We start from the raw sequence: 20,726 nt of genomic DNA on the forward strand, positions 1-20,726 counted from the left end.
GAGAGGAGGAGAGAGGAGGAGAGAGGAGAGGAGAGAGGAGGAGAGAGGAGGAGAGAGGAGAGAGGAGAGGAGGAGAGAGGAGGAGAGAGGAGAGAGGAGAGAGGAGGAGAGGAGAGAGGAGAGGAGGAGAGGAGAGAGGAGAGAGGAGGAGAGAGGAGGAGAGAGGAGAGAGGAGAGAGGAGAGAGGAGGAGAGAGGAGGAGAGAGGAGAGAGGAGAGAGGAGGAGAGAGGAGAGAGGAGAGGAGAGAGGAGAGAGGAGGAGAGAGGAGAGAGGAGAGAGGAGAGAGGAGAGAGGAGAGGAGGAGAGAGGAGAGAGGAGAGAGGAGGAGAGAGGAGGAGAGAGGAGAGAGGAGGAGAGAGGAGAGAGGAGAGAGGAGGAGAGAGGAGGAGAGAGGAGGAAGGAAGGATGGGAGAGAAAGTGCTGACTCAGTTTTCTGCTTGTTGATCCATGAGTCAGAAAACCCAGAGTCTGTGTGTGTGTGTGTGTTGGCTGTAACTCAACTCTAACATGGGAAGCTCCTCCAACATCTGACAACCGTTACTGCTATCACACACGCACACACACACACACACACACACACACACACACACACACACAGTTGCAGTGTCACATAACGAAGCTGTTAATGCAACAAGCTTGCGGGGGTCAAAGGTCAACATCTGCCAGTGAACCAGTGACCTCACCGTCAGTCGGCTCACTGATTGGTTCACAGCTGCTTCAACAGAAACACTTGAGACTCAGAGAAGTTGTTCGTCAAAATCAGGTTCTGTCATCAGGACCGGTTACCGCAGGGCATGCTGGGAGATGCAGTCTTTTTTGTTCTTAATCAAATCACAAAACTATGGAACAAAGAGACATAAAATGTACACGTCGCTCCAGAAGAGACGGAAAAACATCAGCTGTGTTCTGTTCTAACCACTGTCGCCTAGCAACACAGCTGCAGTGACCCACGGAACCAGGAAGTTTGTCACCATCGTGCAATGAATCCTGGGATACGTCAGCCCGGACTGATCCACCCAGGAAGTGTAGTACGCGATTTGAAACGATGACGGATGACACAATCGGTCTTCAATTGTAGCCTCAGAAGGAGGCGGAGCCTGAATTGTGACACAGCTGTTGTCATGTGTGGACCAATGAGGAGAGGGCATTGAATCAAGTCACCGTTCTTTTATACAGGAGACGATTAGGGACCACGTGACCATAATCTCGTTCCATACTCACCATCACGTCTATACATCATCTCGTCCTCTGCAGCGCCACCTGCTGCTCGTCTGTCTGAAACATGGAAATGTCAAAAAAAAATTCTTTCTTTCGCTGTTTTTCGGACAATTCAGTTAAAGTCAGATGTTTTTTTTTCCTTCACACTTCATGTAAATGACTGAAAAAGTCCATAAATACTGTGTAAAGTCAAATGATGACATCATCAGTCACATACTGTGTACTTTTACTGTACTTTTCAACCACAGTACTCACGTTGTGTTTATTATATATATAGTTATATATATAACTCAGGTACATGATGTGATTTGATGAAATGTTATGACACATCTGGAAGCTTCTGGGGCTTTAATGCTGTTGACTTTTCATCAAAAAGGAATCTGAGAAGGAGAGGAGGGGTGAGGAGGGAAGGAGAGGGGGTGAGGAGTGAGGAGGAGGAGGGGTGAGGGGAGGAGGGGTGAGGGGAGGAGGGGTGAGGAGGAGGTGAGGGAAGGAGAGGGGTGAGGGGAGGAGGGGTGAGGGGAGGAGGGGTGAGGGGAGGAGGGGTGAGGAGGAGGTGAGGGAAGGAGAGGGGTGAGGGGAGGAGGGGTGAGGAGGGAAGGAGAGGGGGTGAGGAGTGAGGAGGAGGAGGGGTGAGGAGGAGGTGAGGGGAGGAGGGGTGAGGGGAGGAGGGGTGAGGAGGAGGTGAGGGAAGGAGAGGGGTGAGGAGGAGGAGGGGTGAGGAGGGAAGGAGGAGGAGGGGTGAGGGGAGGAGGGGTGAGGGGAGGAGGGGTGAGGAGGAGGTGAGGGAAGGAGAGGGGGTGAGGAGTGAGGAGGAGGAGGGGTGAGGGGAGGAGGGGTGAGGAGGAGGTGAGGGAAGGAGAGGGGGTGAGGAGTGAGGAGGAGGAGGGGTGAGGGGAGGAGGGGTGAGGAGGAGGTGAGGGAAGGAGAGGGGGTGAGGAGTGAGGAGGAGGAGGGATGAGGGGAGGAGGGGTGAGGAGGGAAGGAGGAGGAGGGATGAGGGGAGGAGGGGTGAGGAGGGAAGGAGAGGGGTTGAGGAGTGAGGAGGAGGAGGGGTGAGGGGAGGAGGGGTGAGGAGGGAAGGAGGAGGAGGGGTGAGGGGAGGAGGGGTGAGGGGAGGAGGGGTGAGGAGGAGGTGAGGGAAGGAGAGGGGGTGAGGAGTGAGGAGGAGGAGGGGTGAGGGGAGGAGGGGTGAGGAGGAGGTGAGGGAAGGAGAGGGGGTGAGGAGTGAGGAGGAGGAGGGGTGAGGGGAGGAGGGGTGAGGAGGGAAGGAGGAGGAGGGATGAGGGGAGGAGGGGTGAGGAGGGAAGGAGGAGGAGGGATGAGGGGAGGAGGGGTGAGGAGGGAAGGAGGAGGAGGGATGAGGGGAGGAGGGGTGAGGAGGGAAGGAGGGAAGGAGGGGTGAGGAGGAGGAGGGGTGAGGAGGGAAGGAGGAGGAGGGATGAGGGGAGGAGGGGTGAGGAGGGAAGGAGAGGGGGTGAGGAGGAGGAGGGGTGAGGAGGGAAGGAGAGGGGTTGAGGAGTGAGGAGGAGGAGGGGTGAGGGGAGGAGGGAAGGAGAGGGGGTGAGGAGGAGGAGGGGTGTGGAGGAGGAGGGAAGGAGAGGGGGTGAGGAGGAGGAGGGGTGAGGAGGAGGTGAGGGAAGGAGAGGGGTGAGGGGAGGAGGGGTGAGGAGGGAAGGAGAGGGGGTGAGGAGTGAGGAGGAGGAGGGGTGAGGGGAGGAGGGGTGAGGAGGAGGTGAGGGAAGGAGAGGGGTGAGGAGTGAGGAGGAGGAGGGGTGAGGGGAGGAGGGGTGAGGAGGGAAGGAGGAGGAGGGATGAGGGGAGGAGGGGTGAGGAGGGAAGGAGGAGGAGGGATGAGGGGAGGAGGGGTGAGGAGGGAAGGAGGGGTGAGGAGGAGGAGGGGTGAGGAGGGAAGGAGGAGGAGGGATGAGGGGAGGAGGGGTGAGGAGGGAAGGAGAGGGGGTGAGGAGGAGGAGGGGTGAGGAGGGAAGGAGAGGGGTTGAGGAGTGAGGAGGAGGAGGGGTGAGGGGAGGAGGGAAGGAGAGGGGGTGAGGAGGAGGAGGGGTGAGGAGGAGGAGGGAAGGAGAGGGGGTGAGGAGGAGGAGGGGTGAGGAGGAGGTGAGGGAAGGAGAGGGGTGAGGGGAGGAGGGGTGAGGAGGGAAGGAGAGGGGGCGAGGAGTGAGGAGGAGGAGGGGTGAGGGGAGGAGGGGTGAGGAGGAGGTGAGGGAAGGAGAGGGGTGAGGAGTGAGGAGGAGGAGGGGTGAGGGGAGGAGGGAAGGAGAGGGGGTGAGGAGTGAGGAGGAGGGGTGAGGGGAGGAGGGGTGAGGGGAGGAGGGGTGAGGAGGGAAGGAGGAGGAGGGATGAGGGGAGGAGGGGTGAGGAGGGAAGGAGAGGGGGTGAGGAGTGAGGAGGAGGAGGGGTGAGGGGAGGAGGGAAGGAGAGGGGGTGAGGAGGAGGAGGGGTGAGGAGTGAGGAGGAGGAGGGGTGAGGGGAGGAGGGAAGGAGAGGGGGTGAGGAGGAGGAGGGGTGAGGAGGAGGTGAGGGAAGGAGAGAGGTGAGGGGAGGAGGGGTGAGGAGGGAAGGAGAGGGGGTGAGGAGTGAGGAGGAGGAGGGGTGAGGGGAGGAGGGGTGAGGAGGAGGTGAGGGAAGGAGAGGGGTGAGGAGTGAGGAGGAGGAGGGGTGAGGGGAGGAGGGAAGGAGAGGGGTGAGGGGAGGTGAGGGAAGGAGAGGGGTGAGGGGAGGTGAGGGAAGGAGAGGGGTGAGGAGGAGGGGTGAGGAGGAGGTGAGGGAAGGAGAGGGGTGAGGAGGAGGAGGGGAGGTGAGGGAAGGAGAGGGGTGAGGAGGAGGAGGGGAGGTGAGGGAAGGAGAGGGGTGAGGGGAGGTGAGGGAAGGAGAGGGGTGAGGAGGAGGAGGAGGAGGGGTGAGGAGTGAGGAGGGGTGAGGAGTGAGGAGGGGTGAGGAGGAGGAGGGGAGGTGAGGGAAGGAGAGGGGTGAGGAGGAGGAGGGGTGAGGAGGAGGAGGGGAGGTGAGGGGGTGAGGAGGAGGAGGGGTGAGGGGTGAGGAGGAGGTGAGGGAAGGAGAGGGGTGAGGGGAGGAGGGGTGAGGAGGGAAGGAGAGGGGTGAGGAGGAGGAGGGGTGAGGAGTGAGGAGGGGTGAGGAGGAGGAGGGGAGGTGAGGGAAGGAGAGGGGTGAGGAGGAGGAGGGGTGAGGAGGAGGAGGGGAGGTGAGGGGGTGAGGAGGAGGTGAGGGAAGGAGAGGGGTGAGGGGAGGAGGGGTGAGGAGGGAAGGAGAGGGGTGAGGAGGAGGAGGGGTGAGGAGTGAGGAGGGGTGAGGAGGAGGTGAGGGAAGGAGAGGGGTGAGGAGGGAAGGAGAGAAAAAAGGGGAGGAGGTGAGGGAAGGAGAGATGAAGAGAGGTGGGGTGAGGGGGAGGAGGGGTGAGGAGGAGGAGGGGTGAGGAGGAGGAGGAGGAGGAGTGAGGAGGGAAGGAGAGAAAAAAGGGGAGGTGGAGGTGAGGGAAGGAGGGGAGTTGGAGAGAAGGAGGTGAAGAGAGAAGGAGGGAGGAAGAGGATAAGACAGCTGCTCCTCCTCCCTCCTCAGTGACAAACTCCCGCAGACTCTTCAGACTCAATCAGCGGAAAACTTGTCCCGGTTGGATTTAACTCCCGACCCACCGGAGGACCGACCCACCGGAGGACCGACCAGGAGCCCCGACCCACCGTAGGACCGACCCACCGGAGGACCGACCAGGAGCCCCGACCCACCGGAGGACCGACCAGGAGCCCCGACCCACCGGAGCCCCGACCCACCGGAGGACCGACCAGGAGCCCCGACCCACCGGAGCCCCGACCCACCGGAGCCCCGACCCACCGGAGGACCGACCAGGAGCCCCGACCCACCGTAGGACCGACCCACCGGAGGACCGACCAGGAGCCCCGACCCACCGGAGGACCGACCAGGAGCCCCGACCCACCGGAGGACCGACCCACCGGAGCCCCGACCCACCGGAGGACCGACCAGGAGCCCCGACCCACCGGAGGACCGACCCACCGGAGCCCCACGCGCTCCTCTGCCTTCCCCTCTCCTCCTCATGCGCCTCCCCGGCCTCTCCGTGGCTCTGCTGGCCGCGTGCTGCGCGCTGTGTCCGGCCGCGGTCCGCGCCGCGTCCTGCGAGTCGGTGCGGATCCCGCTGTGCCGCTCGATGCCGTGGAACATGACGAAGATGCCGAACCACCTCCACCACAGCACGCAGGACAACGCGGTGCTCGCCATCGAGCAGTTCGAGGGGCTGCTGGGTGAGTGAGGGGCGTCGACCCTCCACCTTCCAAGTTATTGATCTGTTGATCAGCTGTTGATCAACTCTTCATTAACTTTAATCAACTGTGATTATCAGTTCATTAACTTTAATCAACATTTATTAACTTTAGTCAACTTTTATTAACTTTAATCAACTGTAATTAACAGTTCATTACAGTTCATTAACTGACAACAATCAAAATTATTGTCACTGTTCAAAATTTCTGCTATGAACTTATTTATTATTATTTATTTAACTTCACAGTTTATCATCTTTTGGCTTCTTTTGCAACTTTTCATTTAAGAACATTTAAAATCAAAATCATGAAAAAAGATTTCAATTTTATATAAATTATGACTAAATAATGTTCATCATAAACTACGTAGATTGATTCAGTCGGAGCCGAAACAATAAAAAATAAATTATCAACTTTTTTAATAACCTGTTAAATGATACAAACATCTTCCTGCCGCTTCACTCAGTTTCATATAATCATAAACTAACTATTAAACTTTTTTAAAACTAAATCTATCTGATGTGATCATGAATCTTTATGATGAAAGTAAGAAAGGAGAGAGCCAGAACAGAAATATTAAGGATCCGTCATCATATGAGAGAAAATATGAGGAGATGTCTCTGGTCAGAGTAGATATTAAAGGTTTAGTTCACCTGATTACTGCTTCTCCAGTCGGATTCTGTCTCTGACAGTTTCCTGTTTCCTGTTCGGCCTCATTCTCAAACATTCTGCGCCAAGAACCAGAGATGATTTGATGCAGTACAATAGAGGAAGAAGGAATTCAGTTTGTGTTTCAGAGGAACAACTTTCCTCCATTCTGTGGATGATCCAGAGTTATGAGTTATGAGAATAACATTTTCTATCTTGGCGAACCACAGACCTGATGGATGGAGGCAGGAACTCAGTGACCAGTCATGAGACGATTGGTTCTCTTCACTGGACCTTTAGTATTTGATACGTTGCTTTGAAGCGACCTGCTTCATTTATGGTTGAATATTAGTTCTGTTGCCCAAAAGAAAAACTTTTCAACAGGGTTTTTCTCTCTCAAGATAAAGTTTGTTTGTCCTTTTCAGCAGACGAGTGTCTGAGACGTTGTGGGTTTCCTGTACATCAGTTCATGTTCACGAGAAGTATCATGTGGCTATTTTAGGTCTGTGGTGAATCCCGCCGACGAGAGGCGGTGCTCACCACTGCACGTCGGGATCAAACCGACGGAGCGGAGCTGGAAACCTTCAACGGTCAGTTCACTCAGTGACCATGGAAACATTTCTGTTGGAGCCGTCGTTCTGATGACGCTGATGAAAAAAAAAGGGGAAAAACATTTCAGTGATACTTCACAGAGCTGGTCAGAGTTACAGCCAACTGCTGGTCTCACTGTGGCCCTGGTCCAACAAGGTCCAGCGGGGTCCAACAAGGACCAACGTGGTCCAACATGGACCAACACGGTCCAACGTGGTCCAACATGGACCAACACGATCCAACGTGGTCCAACGTGGACCAACGTGGTCCAACTAGGACCAACACGATCCAACGTGGTCCAACATGGACCAACACGGTCCAACGTGGTCCAACGTGGACCAACGTGGTCCAACTAGGACCAACACGATCCAACGTGGTCCAACATGGACCAACACGGTCCAACGTGGTCCAACATGGACCAACACAGTCCAACGTGGTCCAACAAGGACCAACGTGGTCCAATATGGACCAACACGGTCCAACGTGGTCCAACATGGACCAACACGATCCAACGTGGTCCAACGTGGACCAACGTGGTCCAACTAGGACCAACGTGGACCAACGTGGTCCAACTAGGACCAACGTGGTCCAACTAGGACCAACACGATCCAACGTGGTCCAACGTGGACCAACGTGGTCCAACTAGGACCAACACGATCCAACGTGGTCCAACGTGGACCAACGTGGTCCAACGTGGTCCAACATGGACCAACACGATCCAACGTGGTCCAACGTGGTCCAACGTGGACCAACGTGGTCCAACGTGGTCCAACATGGACCAACACGATCCAACGTGGTCCAACGTGGTCCAACGTGGACCAACGTGGTCCAACGTGGTCCAACATGGACCAACACGATCCAACGTGGTCCAACATGGTCCAACATGGACCATCACGATCCAACGTGGTCCAACTAGGACCAACATGATCCAACGTGGTCCAACGTGGACCAATGTGGTCCAACATGGACCAACACGATCCAACGTGGTCCAACATGGACCAACATGGTCCAACGTGGTCCAACGTGGACCAACGTGGTCCAACGTGGTCCAACATGGACCAACACGATCCAACGTGGTCCAACGTGGTCCAACGTGGACCAACGTGGTCCAACATGGACCAACACGATCCAACGTGGTCCAACGTGGTCCAACGTGGACCAACGTGGTCCAACGTGGTCCAACACGATCCAACGTGGTCCAACTAGGACCAACACGATCCAACGTGGTCCAACGTGGACCAATGTGGTCCAACGTGGTCCAACGTGGACCAATGTGGTCCAACATGGACCAACACGATCCAACGTGGTCCAACATGGACCAACATGGTCCAACGTGGTCCAACATGGACCAACACGGTCCAACACAGTCCAACACGGTCCAAAGTGGTCCAACATGCACCAACGTGATCCAACACGGTCCAAAACGGTCCAACGCGGTCCAACGTGGTCTAACGTGGTCCAACACAGTCCAACACAGTCCAACACGGTCCAACACGGTCCAACGTGGTCTAACGTGGTCCAACACAGTCCAACACAGTCCAACACAGTCCAACACGGTCCAACACGGTCCAACGTGGTCTAACGTGGTCCAACACGGTCCAATGCGGTCCAACACAGTCCAACGCGGTCCAACACGGTCCAACGTATCACTGGTTCTGTTCCTTCACTCAGGCCTCGAACAACCAGATGAACCACAGAGGGATGAACTTCGTCCAGAACAAACATTGTGAACAAGCTGCGTCAGTCTGGTCACAGAAAGAACATCCCTGAGGTCAGGAAACCACTTCTGGGAGTTTCCCAGGAATATTCTTTCCAAAATTTATTTCAGTTTCCCAGAAAAAATAACTGGTGTTACAGAAGAACTTTATTTTACCCAATTTGGGTTAAAAAAGCCCCATTGAAACACTGGGTCATCTCCACTGGTACCAATGAAAACCATCAGAAACAATGTGTTTTTTAAACTCTCATCAGTCACAGAGTTTTCCAGCCTCTGAATCAGAGACGTGTGAAAACTCCAGGTCGTGTTTCAGTTTATAAACGATGACACAGACGACAGTTCTCATCATGACTCGACGTCACTACACTTCCACCTCATCGTCCCTGCTCTGACTTTTCACCATCACTGTTCCTGGTTGGTATAGTAACTGCAGAGGAGACGATCTACTTCCAGGTGACCAGGTGATGTGACGTGTGTTTTCAGATCCGTATGGACAGAGAGTGTTTTAAAATGAATGGCGTCTTCACACTGTCGACTCGTCTCTACCAACCCTCCCTGGGTGCCTGAATATTACGTACATGCATTTCGTTAGACGTAAAGTGCAGAGGATTCGTCTGAACGTTCCAAAGGTCCAAGAACAACTCTCTCTCCTGTTCCTTAAAACCTCTGGAATACCAGACAGGAATGTCGTTGCTTCGGCTCCCGGCCACTGGAACGACCTCCGGTCGGCTCGGAGCGGCAGGTCACCGGGGTCACAGCATTCTGGGATTGTTTTCTTTCCATTTCAAAGATGGTTTTACTTTTCCAGGCTTCAAAAAAAAAAGGTTCCAACTAATCTGATGAGGAGTAAGAATCAGTGTTTTCATGATGAAGTATCTTCACGTCCACCACATCTCAGTGTTGGAGGGAGAATCCAGGTGAATTCAGTGAACGTGTAACTGTGTGAACGTTCATCATCGTCCAGCTGCACCACTGCCAAACCCCCGGTTTATGATTCACTGCAGCCCAAACTCATAAAACTAAATTAACTCTGATAGCTGATTATTAAACACACACACGCACATGCACACACACACACACACACACACACACACAAACTGGCCTCAATGTTAAAAGTTCACCCAAATTATACAGAAGAATATTTTCTCCCGTCGGCATCGAACCACGCAGATCGTTTTTGGTTTAATGTTTCGATTAATATTTTGAGATTTCTGCAGAGGTGAAGTTTTTCTTCTCCACATTCCTGCTGATACCGAATATCAACACCTCTGTGTGTCTTTGATAAGTTCAGCTAATAAAGCTGCTCTAAAAAAGTCTGCGCGTACATTATCTCCACCTGTAAACTGGATATATATTTGACTATGTGAGTGTTGCTTCGTCTCGACGTCTCCGTCCGTGGAGAGTAAATATTGCACCATTGCTTTTGTTCAGTGAGTCGCTGACGTCGTCAGACTGTGTCACGATTCAACACAGTGATGTCGCTGTTTTAGAATATGGACATGAAGCTGTCGTACAGTAGGTTTGTGTTAAGACGACACGTCAGGATCCAAAGTTCTCGTCAAAGTCGGTGAAGCTGCGTTCATCAGTTTCTGAAACAGACAGTTGAGTCGTGATCAGCTGGACCTTCAGGACAGACGTAGATACTGAGGCTTTAAACACTTTAAACAAACTGTTTGATTCTGTCACATATTTAACTTTAAAGCAACATTATACAAATATTTTACTTTAAGATAAAAGCTTGAAAATCATTCTGATGCGACACTGACAAGTTCAAGAGTGATGCTGAACTGTAGATCTCCTGTGTTGACTTGAATATTCAGAAAGGGAACTTTTAAAATATGAAGAGTTTGGTTGTGTGTAGATTTTGTCTCTGTTTGTTTCTTGTTGGATCAGCTGCTCCTCGTCTTTAGCCACATGAGCATTATCTACAGCTCGGATGACAGCAGTTAGATTTCCACTTGGTTCATGGTCCCACTGGATGAATCTCACGACTGTGTTCAGAGTGAAATGTCTCGACGAGACGTTTCATTGTCTACGTGTGTGGAGATGAAATATATAAACCTGCAGTGAGTTAGCTGGTTGGCCCGTTGGCTGTAACACTGAGCAGGACTGGACGTCTCTGCCGTTCGGATCTGGACTCTGCTCTGTGGTGAAGATTCTGTGAAGGCTTGTGGGGAAACCTCGTTAGCTTCCAACATATTTCATGAAGCAGACGCAGTCGTGAGTTCGTACATTTAGGTTTTGGCTGAACTTGGAGCAAAGCTGAGGTCGGAGAGAGAAAGTGGAAAAGCAACAAGCTCTAACTGGAAAAAATGTCCTAATGAAAGATGTGCAGGCCACAGAGCAGGAGGCAGCAACGGGTCACAAGTTCATCTCTGTGACTTCACTGTGAATCTGCGCGGCCAAACCGCAGTCGGCCACTGGAAAGAAAAAAATTTAATTAAATTCCTGTGCTGCTCTTTCTGGTCCCGTCCTGTGTGAGTCCCTGAACGCACCGTTTCTTCACTGAGGTTAGAGATGAGCAAGAGGAGGAAGATGAGCTCAGATCTTCTACTCAAGTAAAAATAGTCGGCTGATATGATGACAACCGTCAGTAGAAGTACAAAAGTATTAGCTTCAAAATAAAATAACCCAAAGTACATGTGGACCTCTGTTCCCTGAGGCACACGTGAACATGTTCACTTCACAACAGTCAAAAAACCCAAAATGAGTAAACTTTGAGCTTTTAAAAAAATCAAAGCAGCAGATATTTTCTCACACAGTCGTTCACCTCAGCTCCTCCTGTCACGTTGCACCGGCTGTGGGAAAACTGAACGGGACTTTTACTTCCAGGACCAGCAGGAGTCCAGGAAGTTCTCCCACATTACACCTCCACATGACACGCTCCAGTTAGTGGTGCATCATGGGAGCTGACAGCGCATCTGAGGCTCAGATGTTAGTGAAGCGCTGCCGTGGGCAACAACCACCCAGTGGGCGAAATGTCCACCGATGGAAAAAAACCCACAGCAGAAGTTTATCTGAAGTGTAAATTCAGTTCATGTTTCACCTGTCTGTGCCTAGGTACCGGCTGCAGCCCCGACCTGCTCTTCTTCCTGTGCGCCATGTACGCTCCCATCTGCACCATCGACTTCCAGCACGAACCCATCAAACCCTGCAAGGCCGTGTGCGAGCGCGCGAAGTCGGGCTGCGAGCCGGTGATGAAGCGCTACAACCACAGCTGGCCCGACAGCCTGGCCTGCAACGAGCTGCCGCTGTACGACCGCGGCGTCTGCATCTCGCCCGAGGCCATCGTCAAGGCAGAGGGACCAGGTATCTGACGCGTCTTTGTTTCGTTCAGTTTCCCTGTAATATGGTCTGAATTTATATTTCTGTAAATGTCAAAAAGGAGGAAATAATGAGAAATAACTTAATTGAGTTTTCATGACTCATATAAAACTGTTGAACCATTGTGACATTTAACCACGAGTAGAATGTGTTGATGTTTTTAACTGAAGTTTGGACAAAATATATAGTTTGGAAAGATGGATAGGTAAGTAGATAGGTAGGTAGGAGGGTAGATAGGTAGGAAAGAAGGTAGATAGATAGGTAGGTAAGTAGGTATGTAGGAAAAAAGGTAGATAGGTAGGAAAGAAGGTAGATAGGTAGGTAAGAAGGTAGATAGGTATCAGGGTAGATAGATAGGAAAGAATTTAGATAGATAGGTAGGTAAGTAGGTATGTAGGAAAGCAGGTAGATAGGTAGGAAAGAGGGTAGATAGATAGGAAAGAAGGTAGATAGATAGGTAGGTAAGTAGGTATGTAGGAAAGCAGGTAGATAGGTAGGAAAGAGGGTAGATAGATAGGAAAGAAGGTAGATAGATAGGTAGGTAAGTAGGTATATAGGAAAGAAGGTAGATAGGTAGGAAAGAAGGTAGACAGATAGGTAGGTAAGTAGGTATGTAGGAAAGAAGGTAGATTGGTAGGAAAGAAGGTAGATAGATAGGAGGGTAGATAGATAGGTAAGAAGGTAGATAGGCAGGTAAGAGGGTAGATAGATAGGTAAGAGGGTAGATAGGTAGGTAGGAGGGTAGATAGATAGGTAAGAGGGTAGATAGGTAGGTAAGAGGGTAGATAGGTAGGTAAGAAGGTAGATAGGTAGGTAAGAGGGTAGATAGGTAGGTAAGAGGGTAGATAGGTAGGTAGGAGGGTAGATAGATAGGTAAGAAGGTAGATAGGTAGGTAAGAGGGTAGATAGGTAGGTAGGAGGGTAGATAGATAGGTAGGTAAGTAGGTAGGTAGGTAGACACCATTCTTTTCTTAAAGAAAAAACTGAAAAGAGAAAAGTTTATTTTAATTCTTGTCTGTTTAAAATGGAAGTTCATGTAAAGCCAAAGACACAGAACCTGTCAGATTTTAAGTTTAGTCTTATATCATCACCTACTTCCTGTTTTCATCCACTCCTGTAAAAGTCTTGATACTGAGTCTGATTCACTCTTCACCATCAGGAAGTAGTTTTCTCTGCTCTGCTGAGCCTCATCAATGTTTTCTCCTCTCAGCAGTTTGTTTCTGATTCCTGAGTCATTTCCCCTCCGACTTCACTTCTCAAAGAGCTCCTTGATGCAGGCGGCCCACTCACTTTACCCTCAATAAAACCCTCCCTGTCCTCCACTGCTGTAAAGAAAATAAAAACTCATCTCCTTCCCCACGACTCACCCAGGTTCCAGTTCTCCCAGCTGCCTCGGCTCCACTCGGCTCAGCGGGGCTTGGGGATTTTCCCTCGGTGTGATTTGTTGATTCGCGGAGGTTCGGTCAGGGCGGATGGTTTCAGCCATTCCTGTGATTTTCAGCAGGACTCCAGTCGGTTTGTTGCTCTTAGAAGTTTGTCTCCTGCTGGAACATAAATCTCTTTGTCTCCGTTTATTGCTGGTGTTGTAAGTTCATCACACCAGAGACGATGGATAAATTCAACTGCGTCTTGGATGCACCTACAACAACGACGTGGGCAGGAATTACAATCAACGACTGTTCCCAACCAACAACACGTTTCCACTTCCTCCACTGTACAAAAATGAAGGACTCAGATTCATAAGCCGCCATCTTGTGCTGGTGACGTCATTTGAAGCCAGAGTCTGTGCAGTGGTGGAGCCGCAGAATCGAACGTGCCCAGAAAAGAACCTGCATGGTCTCAAGAAACAATGTGTTTCCTCTCTGTTCGAACTCTGACCGGTTCCTCTCTTGTCTCTGTAGATCCATATTACCCGGAACCAGCCAGGTGTAATCCAGGTGAGGCCTAACCTTCAACTTTCTCTCTGTACAAGCTTTGTTTGGTTTCCCACAAACTTTCCTGCTGAGGTTGTTGAGACATTAGTTCCACAAGTGTCAGAGCAACAACTCGACCAGTTGGTCACATCACAACAAAACAACAAAGTCTTGAAACCAGTTCACCAACAGTCAGTTCTCTCCTGTGTTTCGTCCCTTGACAGAATCCAGTCCAGACTTTCCGACTGCCGCGAACAACCTCCACTGCAGAGGACCAAACGGAGGTAACCCGTCCGTCCGCCCGTCTTTGTCCCACTTCAGCCTCGTCTTCGCTCACATTCACACGACTGTAACTACACAACCACCTTGAAAAGTCGTGTCTACCATCCGATATCACACAAACACGGCAGCAGGCACATGAACCAGCTTGCAATGCATTCTGGGAAACTGGGGACCAAAGCCCACCTCCTGACCCAGGGCTGGCGATCTTTCCAAAATAAGTCATATCCCGACCTTTTTAACACACACTCAAATCTGAACTTGGCTTCCTCACGTTGGTACATTGGTTACGAATATCAAACGCAATTCTTTTTGGATATAGTGCAAATATTTTTCACCGTCAACATCCCCAACGAGTCGAGACACGAGGCGAGGCCTGAACGCAGTGTGTGTGTGTCAGTTCTCTGTGTGTTTGTCTGCAGATCGCTGTCGATGTAAAACCGTCAGGATGATTCTGAAAAACTACCTGAGGAACAACTACAACTACGGTGAGTCGTCTGGGACCTTCTTCAATTTTACTCTGATATGAATTTGAATGAGTGACAATTCATCAGTATATGAGATAATGTAATAATAATCCAATGTTTCCCTGTAACAGTGTTTAATTCCTTTTGATCCCACTTAAATGAAACATATTTGAGAACAGTGTTTAGTTGCTTTCATATCTTTATGTTATATAAAATTATGTTCTGATTGAACAATAGACAAACACAAACCACACATATGATTTTGAGCGGATCATTCAGGCTGTACAGCGAGTCTGTGGTGAGGTTCTGGTCCATTTCCAAACCAGACCTTTCATCTGACGGACAAACACACTCTCGGAGCTCTTCAGCAGATTCTTTCCTCTAACATCAGTTTTCCTCCTTCGTGTTGTGGGGAAGGTTCTGGTGCCGATCGGTCTCCTACTTTACACGAGAGACTGAGAGATGATGAGGCACGATTTGGCAAATCCGGCAGAGATTTATTTCCATGTGGACCTCTGCGGCTCACGAATCCCTTTGGATCCATTTGGGGAAGATTTCAGATTTTTTTTTCCAGCCGTCATGAAAAACAAGAGCTCACTTCCAAAATATTCAGATATAATTCAAACAAGAGCCTGGTGGTGTGTCAACGTGCACGCCATGCTGCTCTTTATAATTCAACTGCTGCTGCTGATGATTTCACTCATGACTTCACATTCTGCAGCTTCCACCTCTTGCTACTTGTGATTGTACAGATTATTGTAGCAGTGGATATTATTGTCGCGAAAGTCAATTAGCACAGAGATCCTCCTACAGAGAACGGTCATTTACTCACGTCACGAATATAAATGATCCGGCGACCAAACTTTAATAATCTTAACGCTAAAAATTCGCAGTCACATGGCGAAGCTGATTCATTGTGATGTCTTTGTGCGCATGTACGCCGATGATCCTCACCTGCAGTGATCCGGGCACGGGTGCGCGAGGTGAGGAACCGCGGCCTGGAGCCCACGGCAGTGGTGGAGGTGAAGGAGGTGCTCAAGTCTTCTCTGGTCAACATCCCCAAGGAGACGCAGACGCTCTACTACTCGTCCTCCTGCCTGTGTCCTCCTCTGGCCCTGGGGGAGGAGTACCTCATCATGGGCTACGAGAACGAGGAGACGTCCAGGTATGAGCAGCTGAAAAAAACAAAACACTGACACGTCAATAGCCCAGCTTGTCATCTCGTCATCCACATATCAACTAGATGAGTTTAAACTCTCGCCTCTATGATAAAACCTTCTTTGATGCGTCATGTAGCGTCACAGCTCGTCCCCTCTGCAGCTGAATCAGCCTTGTGTTATTATTTTATATTGAACCGTATGAATTCTCCCGACGTTGTATAATAAAAACTCTGCGGGTCATAAACCTCCCTGTGTGTTTGTAGGTTGCTTCTGATTGACAGCTCCATCGCTCAGAAGTGGAAGGACAAGATGAGCAAGAAGCTCAAGGTGAGAATCACGTCCAATCAAAGGGCAGCACATTCTGATATTTACTACGTGAACACACCTGCAGCAGGTGGAGGTTCGATAACGTAGCACCGCTCCACTGACGTCACTGTCACTTCCTGTCTTTCTGTCCAGAGATGGGATCATATCCTGCAGGGCAGAGGTCGAGGAGGTCAGCGCGGGACTCGCCAATGAGATCTGATGTGTGTGTGTGGATATTGCACTATAACAGGCTGTTGTGGCTGAATGTAGTTCATCTCTTCATCCGTCTGATTTTGGTCTTTTATTTTCTTTGCACAATCATTATTTAGTGTGCGTTTAATGAGTGTGTTTGTGTGTGTGTGTGTGTGTGTGTGTGTGCGTGCGTGTGTGTGCATTCAATAAAGACAAGAGGGGGTGGAGCTTCTGAGCTCAGTCTGTACGTGACACTTTTTTTTTGGAACAAATGTCTTTTCGGTGGAAGCCATGTTGCTTTATTGACCCTGGATGTTGGCCAGTTTACCATGGCAACAGGATAGAGGGCGTTTTAAAAATGGACATTTGGACTCTGATGATAGGTCTGTAACCACGACCTGAACTTTAACCGAACGTGAGGAAAGAGGATTCAAATGTGCAGCAACAGCAACCGGAGCAACGAACGAGGGCAACGGAGAGTTAACGTCTTCAGTGTCGTGTGATCCACACGTGGACAACTACAACTACACAGAGACATAAAACTACACAGAGACACTGTGTCTCTTCGAGGATGATGTAAGAGCGGTGGCACTAAAAGTCTGTCCATGAATCCAATGAGAATTACTAGTAATAATTATTGCTGATACATAATAAATGTTGGATAACTTCTTCTAATTTCATGGATTGTTGGTGTTTTTGTGACAATAATAATAATAAATATTATACTTTGTGCAGATGGCAAAGTGCTAGAGAGTAAAAGCAGGATCATAAAATAAAACAAGCATAAGAACAGTTGCTTAAAATTCAGTAAGTTAAAAGTTTTTTTTGAAGAAAAGTTTTAAGTTTTAAGCCTTTTTTGAAGTATTCGACTGTGCATGCAATGCAATAATAATAATTTTTTTAAACCGGCAACAGTCAAGTCCTGATGGCAACGGTCGCAGCCTGAAGGTGTTTGTGTTGGCCCGAAGACAAGGTATCTTTAAAGCTACAGTGTGTCATATTTAGATATTTAGAAATTGAATATATTGTCCATAACTCTGTGTTCATATATAAGTTAAATATAGTCACGAGGTGGACCGACCTCCATGTGAGTCTCCATGTTTCTACGTCGTGTTGAATACGGTTGTTGAACTAAACAGTCCAGAATATGTCGTGTTCGCTGCTCTTCCAGATTTAAATACTGTTGTAGGAAACGATAATATGAATCTACTGTACAACTAATCACGTTGTGATCTCTTATCGTGTCGTGGTCTGACAACGCGGCCTCAACCAGAGCTGCAACTACATGAAAACATGTTTGTGTGGTACAAACGTTCACGTTATAATGTTTCATCAGTTTTTATTAACGCCAGACTGTAAAGATGTTTATTCTCTGGTTCAGATGGTTTATGAAGAATTAATCTAAATATAGACTGAAACATGACGAAGGATCTGAACCTTCAGACCTTCACTGTTTCTTACTGACGGACCAGTTTGTTTAACAGTACTGAGCAGCAGCCAGTGTGTGTGTGTGTGTGTGTGTGTGTGTGTGTGTGTGTGTGTGTGTGTGTGTGTGTGTGTGTGTGTGTGTGCGTGCGTGTGCGTCTATGTGTGTGTGTGTGTGTGCGCGTGTGCGTGCATGCATGCATGCGTGCGTGTGTGTGTGTAGGCGTGCTTCCAGTAGTTCCTGGCTACTAATTTTCAGCAGTGTTTTCTCAGCTGCAGTTTCCATGAGAGAAGAGAAAATGTTTTCATGGATTTACTGCTATTACTCCTCCTCCTCCTCCTCCTCCTTGACCTCCTCCACCTCCTCGTCCTCATCCTCCTTGTCTTCCTCCACCTCCTCCCACTCCTCCTCGTCCTCATCCTCCTTTTCCCCCCACTCCTGCTCGTCCTCCTTGTCCTCTTCCTCCTCTTCCTTGTCCTCGTCTTCCTCGTCCTCCTCATTGTCCTCCTCGTCCTCGCCCCCCTCCTCCTTTTCCTTCTCCTCCTCAGCCTCCTCCTCCTCTTCCTTCTCCTCTTCCTCTTCCTCCTCCTTCTCCTCTTCGTCCTCCTACTCTTCCTTGTCCTCCTACTCCTCCTCGTCCTCCTTCTCTTCCTACTCCAACTCGTCCTCCTTCTCTTCCTCGTCCTCCTCCTCCTACTCCTCTTCGTCCTCCTACTCCTCCTCCTCCTCTTCTTCCTCCTCTTCTTCCTAATCCTCCTCCTCCTCCTCTTCTTCCTCCTCTTCTTCCTCTTCCTCCTCCTACTCATCCTCCTACTCCTCCTCGTCCTCTTTCTCTTCCTCATCCTCCTCCTTCTCCTCCTACTCCTCCTCGTCCTCCTTCTCTTCCTACTCCTCCTCGTCCTCCTCCTCTTCCTACTCCTCCTCGTCCTCCTCCTCTTCCTACTCCTCCTCGTCCTCCTCCTAATCCTCCTCCTCCTCTTCTTCCTCTTCCTCATCCTCCTCCTTCTCCTCCTACTCCTCCTCGTCCTCCTTCTCTTCCTACTCCTCCTCGTCCTCCTCCTCTTCCTACTCCTCCTCGTCCTCCTCCTCTTCCTAATCCTCCTCCTCCTCCTCTTCTTCCTCTTCCTCATCCTCCTCCTTCTCCTCCTACTCCTCATCGTCCTCCTTCTCTTCCTAATCCTCCTCCTCCTCCTCTTCTTCCTCTTCCTCATCCTCCTCCTTCTCCTCCTACTCTTCATCGTCCTCCTTCTCTTCCTAATCCTCCTCCTCCTCCTCTTCTTCCTCTTCCTCTTCCTCATCCTCCTCCTTCTCCTCCTACTCCTCCTCGTCCTCCTTCTCTTCCTACTCCTCCTCGTCCTCCTCCTCTTCCTAATCCTCCTCCTCCTCCTCCTCCTTCTCCTCCACGTCGACCGTGAGCGTCGGACTGAAAATACACCTGGTGTTGGTATAAGGTGTCGTCTGTTTCCCGCCGGGCTCAGAGGATCTATTCATGTTCCTGAGAGCTGACGCAGCAGAACAGTCGCACACGGAGGATTCACCTCGTGACCGAGCTGCTGAGAGACGAGTGACTCTCCGACACCAGAGGGCAGAACCTGGACAAACACACAAACATCCAGATGTTCTCAACACAAACAAACCACAAGTTAAAGGAAGCAGCAGAGGAGCAGGTTCTCCTGACTTCAAAATCTGCTTCAGCCACGTTGTGGTCGACAGTTCTTTAGGTGTTTTAGCCCAGGTTAGGTCCAGTTCTAACCCGGGTCATAGCCTAGGTCCAGTTCTAACCCGGGTCTTAGCCCAGGTTAGGTCCAGTTCTAACCCAGGTCTTAGCCCAGGTTAGGTCAAGTTCTAACCCGGGTCTTAGCCATGGTTAGGTCCAGTTCTAACCCGGGTCTTAGCCGAGGTTAGGTCCAGTTCTAACCCAGGTCTTAGCCCAGGTTAGGTCCAGTTCTAACCCAGGTCTTAGCCCAGGTTAGGTCCAGTTCTAACCCAGGTCTTAGCCCAGGTTAAGTCCAGTTCTAACCCGGGTCTTAGCCCAGGTTAGGTCCAGTTCTAACCCGGGTCTTAGCCATGGTTAGGTCCAGTTCTAACCCAGGTCTTAGCCCAGGTTAGGTCCAGTTCTAACCCGGGTCTTAGCCATGGTTAGGTCCAGTTCTAACCCGGGTCTTAGCCATGGTTAGGTCCAGTTCTAACCCAGGTCTTAGCCCAGGTTAGGTCCAGTTCTAACCCAGGTCTTAGCCCAGGTTAGGTCCAGTTCTAACCCAGGTCTTAGCCCAGGTTAAGTCCAGTTCTAACCCGGGTCTTAGCCCAGGTTAGGTCCAGTTCTAACCCGGGTCTTAGCCATGGTTAGGTCCAGTTCTAACCCAGGTCTTAGCCCAGGTTAGGTCCAGTTCTAACCCGGGTCTTAGCCATGGTTAGGTCCAGTTCTAACCCGGGTCTTAGCCATGGTTAGGTCCAGTTCTAACCCAGGTCTTAGCCCAGGTTAGGTCCAGTTCTAACCCAGGTCTTAGCCCAGGTTAGGTCCAGTTCTAACCCAGGTCTTAGCCCAGGTTAAGTCCAGTTCTAACCCGGGTCTTAGCCCAGGTTAGGTCCAGTTCTAACCCGGGTCTTAGCCATGGTTAGGTCCAGTTCTAACCCAGGTCTTAGCCATGGTTAGGTCCAGTTCTAACCCGGGTCTTAGCCATGGTTAGGTCCAGTTCTAACCCGGGTCTTAGCCATGGTTAGGTCCAGTTCTAACCCGGGTCTTAGCCATGGTTAGGTCCAGTTCTAACCCAGGTCTTAGCCCAGGTTAGGTCTAATATATTCCACTGATGTCTGAGAACTGGATTCATCCAACATCCACTGCTACAGTATCTTATCTCTCCTCTGGTCAAGATCCAGTAATTGGTGTGAATGTTTTTCTACAAAAATCTTTCAGCCTGTTTTTTCTTCTTCTTCCATATTTTTCAAACTACAGAACGTTTTCATCTCCATGAGGACATTCCAGCCTGTATTCAACAATTTCATAACTCTCCGAAATATTCAAGGTTTCCACATTCGTTATAGTAATAATTACACATTAACTACTGATTTACCACTTTTCCTTCTCTTCCTCCTCTTTCAGCTTCCTTATCCACATCAAGCCAACGATCCAGTTCAGCATCTCTCAGCAGCATCACACTGCAACGTCTCCACAAA

General features: G+C 50.3%; 1 protein-coding gene across 1 annotated transcript; it reads left to right on the plus strand.

Moving 5' to 3' along the window:
- Positions 1-4,962: 4,962 nt before the first annotated feature.
- Positions 4,963-16,806, plus strand: frzb (frizzled related protein). The gene is made up of 9 exons (XM_047337144.1): positions 4,963-5,050; positions 5,263-5,511; positions 11,546-11,794; positions 13,711-13,746; positions 13,947-14,006; positions 14,424-14,489; positions 15,429-15,633; positions 15,892-15,955; positions 16,088-16,806. Exons 2-9 carry the CDS (start codon positions 5,307-5,309, stop codon positions 16,145-16,147), a joined length of 945 nt encoding a protein of 314 aa, XP_047193100.1. The 5' UTR covers positions 4,963-5,050; positions 5,263-5,306; the 3' UTR covers positions 16,148-16,806.
- The last annotated feature ends 3,920 nt before the right edge of the window (positions 16,807-20,726 follow it).

The sequence above is a fragment of the Scophthalmus maximus genome, chromosome 14 (assembly GCF_022379125.1).
Source record: "Scophthalmus maximus strain ysfricsl-2021 chromosome 14, ASM2237912v1, whole genome shotgun sequence".
In the NCBI taxonomy this organism is placed as follows: domain Eukaryota; kingdom Metazoa; phylum Chordata; class Actinopteri; order Pleuronectiformes; family Scophthalmidae; genus Scophthalmus; species Scophthalmus maximus.

Bases quoted from the DNA above. Each gene is read 5' to 3' on its own strand.
- frzb (XM_047337144.1), top strand. From the start codon at position 5,307: ATGCGCCTCCCCGGCCTCTCCGTGGCTCTGCTGGCCGCGTGCTGCGCG. The intron at 5,512-11,545 runs GTGAGTGAGGGG...GTCTGTGCCTAG, and splicing joins GCAGTTCGAGGGGCTGCTGG to GTACCGGCTGCAGCCCCGAC. The intron at 15,634-15,891 runs GTATGAGCAGCT...GTGTGTTTGTAG, and splicing joins GAGAACGAGGAGACGTCCAG to GTTGCTTCTGATTGACAGCT.